The following is a 13,805-nucleotide window of genomic DNA, read 5'->3' as shown; positions in this document are numbered from 1 at the left end:
GTACTGCAATCTGATCATAGCAAATCCTACAGTGTTGAAATCAAGAAAAACACAAAAATGTTAATCCCTTGAGTGCTCAGAGGAAAAAAAAACACTTTTATTATAAGATTTAAAATGTGACAAAAGTCTATATTGTATCATGAACATAAAAATCACAGAGGAATAATAATCTGGGATATAGTTCAGGTATTTGAAAATCATTTGTATAAACAGAAAATCAGAGGTTTTAGGTGCATGTTAAATCATTTCCACAGGAGCACTCACCAAGCTTTCTACAGATATATATCAACTCTTATCATACCTGCCATATATTAAAACAAACATTTAACAATAAACTTATTTCCTCAAACAATTTGAAATGGATCTAGTTAAGATGGCACCTCAACTAAGAAATTGTTGGCTCAACTCTAACATTATTCTACAACTGCAAGTGTTAAAGTAAAACAAAATGCCACAGAAATACTGATGAGAAGTTTGCATGAAGTTATGTTATTAAATCATATGCAGAATAACATGTTGGTTAAAATATGGCTTTAGTACACTTAAGCAGCAGGTAGCACACTGAGGAAGGAATATTTGATGACAGGTATGTTCAGAAAAACGGGGCCACTTTGCATCATCCCATAATTTTAATGAAGGCCGAGCTGACAACCGAGAGGAATTATACAGTACACCGTTCAACATCCGCCATCCAGTTACTCAAATATACTCACATCAGATAACATAAAGGAAATACATCATTTTAAACCATAGCAATACCACAACTGTCCATTTTCTGGTTTCAATGCACCAAAACAGTAATTTATATGCCAACTTAGTAGAAACAAAAAAGGCACTTTAAGCTTCTGTAAAGTGTTTGAGACCTATTTCTTCATTCACATATACAAACACTGGCAAGTACATGAAATCAAACCAAAAGAAAGTAAAAATGTTCTCTCATAAAAGCTAACAAACAATACAAAACAAATCTCCTGCTGTAAAATGTTTAGAAACAGTGTATTAGTATTAACAAGTGCAGCATCACATGTGTCGGAATGCCTAGTCTACAACGTGACATGCATAGTGTTTGTTCGCAACAACATACTGAGCTGCTGGCATTAGTATACAGACAGCAGCTGATACACAAGTCGAAGCATAGAAAAGTAAGAACATTCTGCCGTTTGCGTGCTGAGGAGAGTCGGGAAGAATAGACCGCATGTGCCGCCACATCTCCAACGAGGGCACGTGTTCAAGTGGAAGGCGCTATTATAGAGATGTGGAGACAGAAACTGCCTCCGTTAGCATTAGGGTGGGGTTCAGAGTGACACCTGGGGGACTCTGCCAAGTGCTGGAGGCTAAAATCTGTCTCTGCAGCGTTAAGGTAGCATACCCTTGGTTGCAGCATGTCAGACAGGCTTGCTTTGGTGGAAAGACTTAAGATTTTCAACAGTGTGGCCACACCTTGGTCCTTGTTTTGTGTTCAGAACACACAGTCGCTCTCTAGTGACAACCGAGTCAACAGATTGGTTAGCTTTTGGAGATAAAGTGAAGCAGAAATTGTTTTAATGCTATATAAATCTAATAATCTAGTAATGAAATTCTTCGCATTGGTAGATGAATCGTTCTAAAGCTGAAAACGAGGCCTTTTTTCCCCCCCAATGATGTCAACAGTGACCGTGTTTGCAGAAAACAACACTGTTAGTTTCTTTAATGTCTACTCTTTCAATTTACCTTCTGTCATGTCAGAAGTTGCACAAGAACAGTATTGCATCAGTTTTCTTGCTCATCAGGTCCAACAGTCAGGTTAGACTGTGTGCCGAGAGATCGCTTGTACTAATCGTCCATGCTTTGAAATTTAACATTTGAATACAAGCATGGTGCAGCAGTGCTGGATGATCTATAGATGAATATACTTTTTCCTTACACAGGTTCTACAGTTTTATAGCTTTAATTCGATTCTTTTATTAGTGCAAATCCATTTAAACACTTGATACTGTGACCACAGAGTTGCGGCTTCTTTAACAAGAAGTTTTAAAACTCACATTTTTTTAAAGCAGGTCGGTCGTGCCACCTCTTTCAAACTAGCTGCAGATATCGCTTAATATTGACTTTGTCAAAAACTCCTGTACTTACAAAAGTCCTCCACAACACAGCCAATGTGCTCCCATAAGGATTGTTTATGGTCAGGATAGCCGGACGCGACGCGTTTCTACTTTTTCTGAAGTGGCTTCACCCTTTCTAGAGATCAAGGCACTGGCAGTTTGAAAAAAGCAGAATAGCGGAAATGCACCCTTAGATAGTCCCCTGAAAAATGTTTGTCATGCTGACTGTTGCCGTTTGTGGTATCGCTTAAAGTCTGAGGTGGAGTTACGAAAGCTTTAAATATTCTTAATGCTCAATCCCCGATAAGATGAGTAGAGGTAATGCAGTGGTTATACTCATTTGAGGTGCAACATGTTTGAATAATAGCAGTAAATCCGCTTCCAGAGCGCTGCAGAAAGGTCAAAAACAGTTATTGACTGGAGTCACTGTTTGAGGATTATTATAAGGCTTGTCTCACACTTATTCATCATATGACCTTTACAATAGGCTGTTTAAGGAACAGCCACTTCAGTTGAACCTTGGAAGCATAGCTGCTAGATCTTTTTTCACATTACTGTACTCGCTTACTGTACACAACTTCAGAAGATAAATATTGTCACTCACACTTGGATCGCTGTCATTTGGTCCTTTACATGTTCATATATTAGCAGATAAGTGTCTCAAGCTCAAAGTAAGTCTCTCCGTTTTTGTTTTTTTTTGTTTTAAATCTCAGTGTAAAATGTTCAGATTTGGTCTCTGAGAGGATCGGGTCAGATCTGATGTGCGACTTTAACCCTGCTCCAGACTCTCTGTTTGCACTGCAGAGTACGACACTGCAGATGCCTGTCGGGCGAAGAAAGACGCAGCTCTCTTGGGCTTCAAGCGTTTGATTTCTTTTCCTAAAAAAACAAAACAAAAACAAAAAACACAAAAATGAACAAAGGCTGAAAAAAAATCTCTGACACTGTGAAACGGCACAGAAGGAGCTACCTCCAGAAAGGATAACACTGCTGTTAAACAAGTTTGGCCCTCACCGTCATCGACGTAGCTGATGGTGTTGAGCGATTGGACTCGGCTGCACACAACGCTGCCTTGCCTGTGCAGCATCCCACGCCTTCCGCCACGCCCATTCTTGCTCCTTTCTTCCTGTCCGCTGGGCTGCTGTGACAAACTCACCTCGCCGTCCATCTCGGCTGCAGCTGCCCCCTCGGACGCAGACTTAAGCTCCACGCAGAACTCGATGAAGCCGCTCATGAGCTCCGCCTTGTTGGAGGGGGAAGAAAAAAAAATCATAACTGAGTCTGCTGTAGTCTGCTGTTTAATGGCCTATTACGGAACACAGACATCCTAAGACTGGGGGATCTAATATCACAACAGAAGTCACTACTTCACCACAATATAGTGCATTTTCTGTAAATTCAGTGAATAGTTTATATAATCGCCACACGTAAAGTACAAATTCTTTTTTACACTTAAATTAATTAATAAAAAATGAACAGTACTCATTCATACGTGATTATTTTTGTGCTTTTATGTATAACATCTTGACATATGTTTGACATATGACACTTTTCAATATCAAATGACTAAAGACCCAACATAAACTACTCACAACATATATGAAATGCAAATGCACACTAAAAACTATATAAGGCTAATAAACACTTTAAACAAAATAAATATGGGTCTTGTGTGGCATCATCCATTGTGGCACATACTAGATGACCCTCACACAGTCCCCATGACTCGAGAGCCTCCCTGAGGGCTCTGGCTAACATTTCCCCTACATGGTCGTCAGGAAAACAGCACATCTGCAAACACTGACTGCAGTGTGTCCGGTCTCGGATGAAGTGCACTTTGCATACATTTGATGCTGCAGTGTAGCATGACACATTGTAGATTTCCTCCAATGTTTTGGCCCGACACTCATAATATAAATGAGGCAACTGGACTTGTGTGAAGTGTTTTCGGCTGGACATGTCAAGTGTTTTGACCAATTTAGAAATCCCTGTTTCTCGACATTCTAAGTTAGGGCCGTGTCTTTATAGATAATAGCTGCAATAGCAATAATTATCTCCTTCCATCTTTGTGAGTCTATTATATGGCGCGCCAAGGGTAAAGGGTGTTCTAACACTTGACTCCGTTTTATTTTGAGCACCTAACGGTTCTTTTTTTGCTTCTCATTCGTGAACCCTCTCCATACTCTTTCATGTGATTCTTGCGTAGGTGCTAGAACAGGTTTGTTTTGTCGGAATCTGTGCTGGGGACTGGTTTGTGGTATAATTTTGCAAAGTATAGTTTTCTGGTCCATGTCAGACATTTTACAACACAACTATGTATATGCTACAGAAGTAGCCCCTTGTTTAGGAATAGGGATGGGTATTGATAAGATTTTCACGATTCCGATTCTCTTATCGATTCTTTTTAAAAAGGGAGAACACTAAGGTCGATTAGCTTAGAACTTTGTTTTATATCTTCTCTTTGAACAAGATAGAAATTTAGGAGTAACATGGCCTTACAAACCCAACAGTGAGATCTTAAGAGATCCACAGCCTATGGCTCTTCAATGGGGTGTCACAGGGTCCCCGGGGAAAAAATTGTAAATGTAAAATAATAAAATAAATATTCTTCTGTAGCAATAACAAAGTATAACATAAATTATTCTGTAGCAATTACACAAGAATATCCAGTAATCTCCCTGCCTACAATTAAACACATTCACTTACCGAAAATTGGGGGCATCTGGTGTGGCAAATGCCTTTTACCACAAACTTAGTCACTGCTCGGTGACATTCTGGCCTGAAAGGAGACGCTACCGGTAGACTGCAGCGAAAACTGCCAGCATCTGAGCCAGCCAGACTCTGTCTGTCTCTCTCATCATGGTCACCTAAATGCACAGTAATGGCAGGTTTTGTAATAAGGCAGATCGCGCTAACATAATATGCACTGTTAGTTGATTATTTACCTGCCGCATTAACGGGAGAGGACGTGCAAACGTTACCGCTGCTGCTGGGTTGAGATTCACAAGTCCGGAGCGGAATTAAAAAGACGACGTTCATTTAAGGTCATCGCGTGTTTTGTGAGCAAATGCTTTTGCATATTCGTAGTGTTTCCTCCCTTAAATGAAATATCTACTTTGCAAGTATTGCAAGTTGCCCTGTTGTCATCCGTTCTCGTAAAGTATGACCAAACTTTTTAGCGTTTGAGCCGCCATGTTTCCTGTCAGGTAAATGACGCGCCGCAACGCGGTGACGTCATTCGGGGCGACTGGAATCGATAAGGGAATCGTTTGCAAAAATGGCAAACAATTCCAAGGAATTGAAACAGTGGGAACCGGTTCTCAACAAGAACCGGTTTTCGATACCCATCCCTATTTAGGAACAAACTCTTTGATTTGTTTTGCAGTAAACAGTGTGTGTGTGACAGCACAAAATAAACAACGGTATAATATGAAACAACAGGCATTTTAATTCCATCTTCTGATATATTTCGTCATTTCCTACAGCCCTACTAAGGCTTAGAGCCTGGTGATTATGGTAATAATGCTTTTACTATTAGGTAACAACTTTTTGGTGCCACGTTCACGGAATGAGGATGATAAACCTGAAGCACAAAAATGACTTGATATTTTTTAGGCTTCAGCACCTACATCAATTTTAACACTCATCTAAACATAAATATGCACAGCTGCTTCATTCAATCCTGGAAATCTCACAAACAGCAGGTGCTCTTGACAAGTGACTGCATCTTTTGTCCAAGTTGAAAACATCTCATTTGAAACTGCGTCAGAGGACTACAGCTGACAGCCAAGACATGCTTGAATAGAGCAAAGAAAGTGGAGATATTCACACCATATTATTATTATTTTTAATTTCATAAAAAGTTTTCAAACAGCTGGCTTCAATAGTCGAGTACTGAGGATAGTGGATAGAGGCTTTCTCCAAATGGGCATAGGCCTCTCCCTTAAAGATAGGGTGAGGAGTTCAGGGCTCAGAGTTGAGCTGCTACTCCACTGTATCAAAAGGAGCCAGCTGACAAGGATGTCTACTAGAAACTGAGATATTCTGAGCATGTCCTACCAAGAAGATTCCCCAAGGCCTGGGAATGCCTCAGTGTTCCCCTTGGGTGAGCTGAAGGAGGTAGCGAGGGGAACACAAAGGAGGTTTGGACTTCTCTGCTAAGGCTGCTGCCACAATGACTCAGCCCTGGATGAGCGGATGGATGGATGGAAAAAGTTTCTTACCTGTTTTGAGTAGATCTTTAGCAACTTGTTGACAGGAGTGCCGTCTTCATCTCCGTCAAACTCCAGCCACAGGATGTGTGAATCTCCCTCCTCCTCGGGGTAGCTGTGGTCCCAGGAGAGCTCACTAAAGCGCAGGCCAAGCAGCACGTGCTGCGGGAAAACATTTCCATAACAGGAACAGAAACGCAGAGTGAGAACCACGGCATGTGCGGCTGCTGTTTTACAAAAAGTGTGAATCACTGCTCACCTTCTCTTTGACATCCATCACATAAACACCCTCCAGGCAGATCCCGATGTTGACAGCTTTACGTTTTCCCCTTTGCAGGATCCCCTGCGCTGGTTTGTCAATCTCCCCAAAGAAGAAAGCGCACCTGTTTTCACATTTAAAGTTAATAATTTGCCTTCTGTGGAAAAATACAATGCAAAAATGTGTCATTATGCTACTTCATACCCATAATAAGGCAGCGTGTGACACGTGTTGAGGTACTGGTGTAGGAGCTGCGTGGGCTCGGGAGAGCTTCCAGCAGATGTGCAGATCTTACTGTACTCCTTAAAAAGGTTCTGCTCCAGCCCGACCTGACGGCTTGACTTCCCTCGCAAAGTAGAGAACAAGCCTCCGCTCCCCATGGTGACATGTGCAGGCAGATAAGAAGACAGCTTCTTCTCCCTGTGGAAAACAGAGGACAGAGGTTTGCATCGGATCTGTGAAGTATTTTCTCTCGTCTGCTCCTCTTTCCTAATTTACCCAACTGTCAATCTTTCTTCCTTTCATGTTTGTCTCATTTAAATGTTCTTCGCAGCACGTCTTACTGTGACTTTTTGTGAGCCCAAAGGACAAAATGCATTCATCTCCCAATTAAATTGTTTAGAGTGTAGCTCTAGTTTTTGACCTTTGCTCCTTAAATGCTGCCACTCACATTCTTAGATAAACACGCTCCTTAAGTGCAAGAGGACTACTTCCTTTACAGAATCTATTTTATATAATTATGTAGAAATCTTCTGATGAGAGCATCTATATTTAAAATAACCCATAAACATGCCTCAAAGAATTGCCCGGCTTTGTCTCGTCATCGGCCATCATAGGAATCTATTTTGTTCTACTTTGGACAGTTAACGTGAATGTTTTATGTAGAGGACAAAGCAAGTATCTCGTCTCATTTTTAAACTGGTTGGGGTGCAGCATTATTGTTTATGTTCATGCAGTAAGAACATCAGATTATCTTTCGTAGTATAAAACTTATGGATCAGTCAGTAAATTGCTTTGAAACAGCAGGCAGGAAGTTCAGACACCAGATAAAAACACACAGTAGGATTTTGCAACTCCATAAGCAAAGACTTCCTTAAAAAGTCTATAAATATGCATGTTTTTGTGTAGCTGCCTGTAAGATGCTTCTAAGAGTAGATAGGTTACACTAATAATAATATACCTAATGCTGTATTGTATGTGCAGTGTCAATTTTTAGTACTTCACTTGCAGTGGCTCTTAGACAACCTGACAGAGAAGAAAACAATGATGAATGTTGTCATTAGAAATGCCTTATCCCACCTGCACACCAACAAGTACTTAGAAAAACACTGCAGTGTTCAGGCAACTGTTAATATAAAAAAGGCTTCTCAAACAAAAGGACTACTGACCTTATTCACAGTATCTGTGTACCTTTTACAGGACTGCATCACATTGTCATAGACTTTAGTGAAGCACTCAAAGCTACTCAGTCTATCAGATCCCTAATTGAGGAATATGCAGGCTGTGGGAAATGGTTTGGGTGGTGCTTTTTACATTGTTTATTTTTTCTACTACATTAGGCTGTGCTGTAGAAAGGAATCCTCTCCGAGTCTGACAGATTTATGAAAAGCAGAGCGACCATTTATTTATAAATAAATGGAAGAGAGATACTGTTTCATTTTGCATAGACTGCAAAGTCTGTGTGAACGTGTATGAGCACATTCTCTAAGTGCAAGAGTAAACATACACAGAGTAGAATACTGGGAAAAACTTAGTCAGATTAAGCAAGGATTACTTTTCTGAAATGGCACGCAACTGGCTCACTTTCACAGATATGTATTAACCTCACTGACTCTGCAGTTTCCTTCTCTTCCATCTATACTTTAAGAAATGTGTTTTAAGAAAAATGAATCCCACTAAATTACCAAGGCCTTAAGCAAAAATTATTTGAAATACTTTAGGTGGAGGGTACATAATGTGAATAAGGCAATGACTGAATGTTGCCAGACCACTAACAAAACACATAAAATAAACATCAGTAGGGTCTGGGGACCGATTTCTTCCTTTACTATTATGTAAAGAGGAAGATATAACTGAAGTAGGAAGAAGCAATTGCTTTCAAATTGTCATTGTCCTGTAGATAAATGACTGAAACTGACAAAATCTAACCATTCCTTAAGCTTGTAGCTCACAACTTCCCCCCCCAAAACTACAATATCGGACCAAGAAGCAGAACCGATATAAGACTTAAGACATATCGGCCAATACGTTTTTCTTTCAGGCATATGAAACATAAACAAATTCCCCCTAGCATCATCATGTGTAGTTATTTATGAGCAGTTGCTTCTCACCTTATAGTTGTAGTAAACTGTTGGCTGTCCAGACTAGTTCCCTCATCGAGAGCAATAGACAAAGCTCCAAGACTAGTCCAATGCTCAGGGTCGCAGGGGTATCGACCGGTGAGGATGTTGCTCCTGGCTTCCTCATAAAGAAGTCGCAACACTCCCTCCTCTTGTATCTGCACAGGAGTGAGACAGTAACTCCCAGTAAGCACATTAAATTTGAAATTGAAAAAGAGTTTTTGTCTAATTAAGTCAAAATTTGTATTTCATTTAGCTTCGTTTGATTTGATTTGACATATTTCATAATAAAAACCATTAATATTATGAGTCGTCAACTTTAATTTGCTGCTATGTGTGTAACACAAGGAAACACTGTTAGTTTTAACAAGCCATGTGAAGTCAATAAATTAGACAAAATCTTCAGAAAAATGAAATGCAGACCTCTGTTACCCCTGGAGTATAACACCGTTTTCACCATTTTAAGATTAGTGAAAGTTGTAGCAGAGTTAAAAATACCTGCAGCTCTTTAGATTTCGGATAAAACACACTGCGTCTGTACTGGAGACATGGTTCATCTGTAAAAAGGCAGAGGACAATCATGCTTTACTTTTTGGTGAAGTATTCAAGTCCACATTGGATGACATTCAGCCTCATCATCCAGTGTGGAGGAGTGAGGGTAGAAAGACAATGTGAGTCCCCTCAAGCCCACTCTGCTGTGGCTCACAGTCCTGTGCCGTGGGTGGAATTTACTCCACAGGAAAAGTAACAGCTTTTAAGGGATTATACAATACCTGTGTGATACTTTTTATGCTTTATTAGTGGAAAGCTGTCACTGTAGACTAAAAGCACCTGCCACACTGCAAACATGTGGGCTGATCGTCTCTGGGGGGGGGGAGGTTTTAGGACAAAAAAACAAACAGAAAAAGAAACAAAAAACAGCAGACTGAGTCAGTGCCTCTTACCCCACTTACAACTGATTTAAAATGTGCTGTACTTAACCTTAAGTCTAACACAAGCAGTAACTAACAGTAAAAGCTATTGCTATTCTGTTCTGCATAACCCATGCTAAGGGATGCTAATGAATTAGCACATAAGAACTTCTGTAATCCTAAAAGGATCACATAATCTCTCCAAGTGTGGAATATAACGTCTGTTTTTCTCTTCCTCCAAATGGTTGTTCCATATTCACTTTGATTTTCTACCTGTTTCAGTCGTTTCTTTTCCTGTTCAACAACAGCAGTCCATGTCAATGCCTCCTTTTCCTTGTTTCTCTTTTATCTCATCCAAGCAAACCTGACAGCCCTTTTATCCATTATTTACCTCGAGTAACCCAGCAACCACCATTAACTTATAAGTAAGCTAGAAATAAAGAGGAAACAGCTGCAGAAAAAGAAACAAGCTGTTGTCAGCACGTAAAAATGCTTTGTTTGGATACAGAAAACCAGGCTGATGACAGAAGTCAGCTTAAGGCAAACAGAGAGTGCCAATTACTAGACTGGACTGATGTTTACGTGCAGCTCATTGGCAAATACAGTGTTCTAGAAACTATAGAATAATCTTCTTCAGTCTGTAGAGGATTGCAGCTGTTTAATTGTTAGATTTATGGCAAAATAAGAGGGCATACTCTGTAAGCAAAAGGCTTTACTTCATCTTATTAGGAAGGGTTTACAAGAATAATCTACCACTCAGCAGCAGAAGCCATTATCTTTCCTTTCATCTCTTTGTACACTGCAACCACCCTTTTCCTGTACGAAGTTCCTGTCATGCTTTCATTACAGAAACTAGATTTCTTGCGTTGACAGCTTTTCTTTAGTCCAGTGTTTGGTGGCGCACGCAAGTCAAAACTCTGACCTTGGGAAATGTCTTCCTCTGAAGCCTCGGTGAAGCGATACAGCAAGTCGTGCCACTGCCGACACAACTTGTATGGTTGATGCCTCGTCTTTAACTGCAGCTCTGAAGATAGGGAGTGAGGAAAAAAAGTTATACAGCAACATGTTTTACTCATATCAAGTAATATCACATAATACAGTTAAGTGATAGAAGTATGAGGGGGGGGGGGAAGAGTTCTAACCGAGCAGTGAAGAGCAAAGCCAGAAGGCAAAAACATCCTGTACAGACTCAGGAATATGGAGAGCTTCACGAACGTTGCGGCCCAGCTCTTGCACGGTGACAGTGCCGAGCCCTTCTAGAGTTAAGTGTACTGCACTGTCACCAAACAAGTATATAAGCACATCTTGAGCTGTGTGAACAAACATAATTAAAAAAAAAAAGCAAAAAGATTAATAACAAAAACAATAATAATAATAATAATAGATGAACTACTTCGGGGTGGGTGAGACTGTTTGACATCATACCACGGGATAGTGTTGCAGAGGAAGCCACACTTCCTCTTAGCGAGTGATCATCTGATGAATCTGGAGGAAAACTGCACTCATCTCCTTCCATCTCTAACCTGAAATGAAAACACCAAAAATTCAGACGACTAACAACACAGACTCAAGACAAGATACTTTACAGGGAGGAGCAATGCAACCGGAAGGGATGGCTAGAAATGTACCCAAGTGTCTGATGGGTGAGACAAAACAATCACCAGGAGTGAAAAGCAAAACAATACTGTAAACTGCACTTGAGGAACACAAACACGTCGCAGTTGAACACAGAAATGGCAACAGAGGCAGCGCACCTGCAATATATTAGAGTCCCACTCCCAACCCTAATGGACTCTCAAGTTATTCATCAACAGTATGCTAAAAGGAAATGCCAGCAAAGCGGTGTAGGCGTGTGTGCTGCTTATACTGACATTCTTACACATGTGTGTAATAGCTTGGGAATAGCCACATACTATATATCTCTATATAAAGCATTACAGCTAAGTAACCTCTTCAGAGATAACTAGACCAGCAGGAATTCAATTCAATTTTATTTATATAGCGCCAAATCACAAGAACAGTCGCCTCAAGGCGCTTTATATTGTAAGGTAGACCCTACAATAATAGGGGGTGCATCTTTATCACTTTATTCCACTTGGTGCTCTTTCTATTATAGTTTGTTCAAAACAAAAGTCAGGGTTCAATACATAACCCAGCGCCACCTCGTGTTTTTAACCCGAGAATGATCCTATACGATCACTACATCCCAGTCAGTCGACTGCTGACCTCACCCTGTTCAACTGCAGTGCTCCGTGAGCACCAACATGTAACTGTTACGGTTTTTAACGTGGCTTCGAACATTTCTAGAACAGCCTTCATACCGTTACAGAGAGACAACAAACACGGGCGTCGTTGAAACGGGCAACATCTCGCCTCCCGTGGATAAAACAATAGCTAGCTCCTCAGTTTTAACAGGGCTGCCCCAAACTCAGCCGGGGATTAAATTTGTGTGACATTATAGAGAATAACTCAACACACAAAAAGTGAATTGCGTTGACGTTAGCTAAAAGGCAGTTGAAAACACCATGCTAGCTAAATAAGCTAGGCATCGGAAATATTACCAACACTGGACGTCACTGCGATCATTTTAGACGTGTTAATGCGCTTCATTTATCTGCCTGTAGGAAACAATTTAGATGCTGAAGCTATCTGGCCCATTGGCTAACTTTGTGTGTGTTTTGTTTAACAGAGTGACCCACTATTAATAGCAAGTGATGAAACTACTATGTTCCAATGTCTCTGTTGTCCACCTACCTGCCAGTTCCTGTAAGTTTCCGTCCACTCGCTTCTCTAGATGGGATCCTGTTGATTTTGTAAATACTGTGGCCAAGTACACTAACTAATTAAAAACCCGCTGTTATTGCCCTCACCACAGCTTCCCAGCTACCCTGAACTAGCTCTTCTAGCAGCTGCAACAGTTTCAAATTTTGCGACTCCCGAACGACTCGATTATTCTAAACCGTTCCTCATTACTTGGGTGTGACAGCCAAGCTAGAAGATTTTTTTAACCACAGCAATTCAAATATTTCTAAATTAAACAGTCACGGAGGCAACTGGAAGCGAATATCCATACATGTTCCATCTGGAGGTACTTTGAAAGTTCACTGACTGACATAGAGTGTACACTGTGAAGTCGTTCACATGAGATCGGGTCAAAAATATTTGATCCTCAGAATGACGGGGAAAAATGAGGCGAACGTCAGAGAGTGCGTCGTCCCGTCACGTGACTGAAACGTAATCGCAGCTGTACTTCAGCAGGCAGCGGATTAATTCTGTTTATCTGCTGACTGTCATTAAATTTACCTGCGAAAAACAGATTACAGCCACGGTAATACAATCGATTCCACGCAGTCACAGCTTCAGACGTCCTCATGAATCAACTTTGATCTGATACAGTCTCAACCCATGTCTCACAAAGTGGTATTTATTGGATTGCATTTACTCACAGTTTAATATCACCCATTGTATTTTCCCATATTTATAGACTTCTTAAATTGTATGTGTATATATCCTTGGCAGTATGTTGACCTGTTATTTAAGTTTAATGCACCATGTCAGGGAGTATTGCCATAATTATGTTATCCTTGGATAATGACAATAAAGAGTCATGAATCTTTTCAACAGATTTAAAAACAGTGACTCTAAATATACACCGACCAGGCATAACATTATGACCACCTGCCTAAAGTTGTGTTTGTCACATGTCACCCTTTTGCTGACCCATGGAGGCATGGACTCCACTAGACCCCTGGAGGTGTGCTGTGGTATCTGGCACCCAGATGTTAGCAACAGATCCTTTAAGTCCTGTAAGGTGCGACATGGGGCCTTCATGGCTCGGACTTGTCTGCCCTGAATGTCACACAGATGCTCAACTGGATTGAGACCCGGGGAACTAATCAAACCTTATCAAACTCTGTCAAATCCTTACTCTCACCCAATTTCCCTGCTTCTAATACATCAACTTTGAGGACAAAATGTTCACTTGCTCCCTAATATATCCCACA

General features: G+C 40.7%; 1 protein-coding gene across 1 annotated transcript; it reads right to left on the bottom strand.

Moving 5' to 3' along the window:
* Positions 1-610: 610 nt before the first annotated feature.
* Positions 611-12,977, bottom strand: frmd8 (FERM domain containing 8). The gene is made up of 11 exons (XM_063486880.1): positions 12,556-12,977; positions 11,227-11,324; positions 10,944-11,111; positions 10,724-10,825; positions 9,389-9,447; positions 8,882-9,048; positions 6,756-6,971; positions 6,552-6,675; positions 6,305-6,454; positions 3,096-3,324; positions 611-2,960 (listed from the first exon to the last, which is right to left on the bottom strand). Exons 2-11 carry the CDS (start codon positions 11,315-11,317, stop codon positions 2,851-2,853), a joined length of 1,416 nt encoding a protein of 471 aa, XP_063342950.1. The 5' UTR covers positions 11,318-11,324; positions 12,556-12,977; the 3' UTR covers positions 611-2,850.
* Between the last annotated feature and the right edge of the window lie 828 nt (positions 12,978-13,805).

The sequence above is a fragment of the Pelmatolapia mariae genome, linkage group LG10_11 (genome assembly GCF_036321145.2).
Source record: "Pelmatolapia mariae isolate MD_Pm_ZW linkage group LG10_11, Pm_UMD_F_2, whole genome shotgun sequence".
NCBI lineage: Eukaryota > Metazoa > Chordata > Actinopteri > Cichliformes > Cichlidae > Pelmatolapia > Pelmatolapia mariae.
This window is presented reverse-complemented; position numbering and strand designations above follow the sequence as displayed.

Bases quoted from the DNA above. Each gene is read 5' to 3' on its own strand.
- frmd8 (XM_063486880.1), bottom strand. From the start codon at position 11,317: ATGGAAGGAGATGAGTGCAGTTTTCCTCCAGATTCATCAGATGATCAC. The intron at 11,112-11,226 runs GTATGATGTCAA...TTGTTCACACAG, and splicing joins CTCTGCAACACTATCCCGTG to CTCAAGATGTGCTTATATAC. The intron at 9,049-9,388 runs GTATTTTTAACT...ACTCCTGTGCAG, and splicing joins CGAAATCTAAAGAGCTGCAG to ATACAAGAGGAGGGAGTGTT.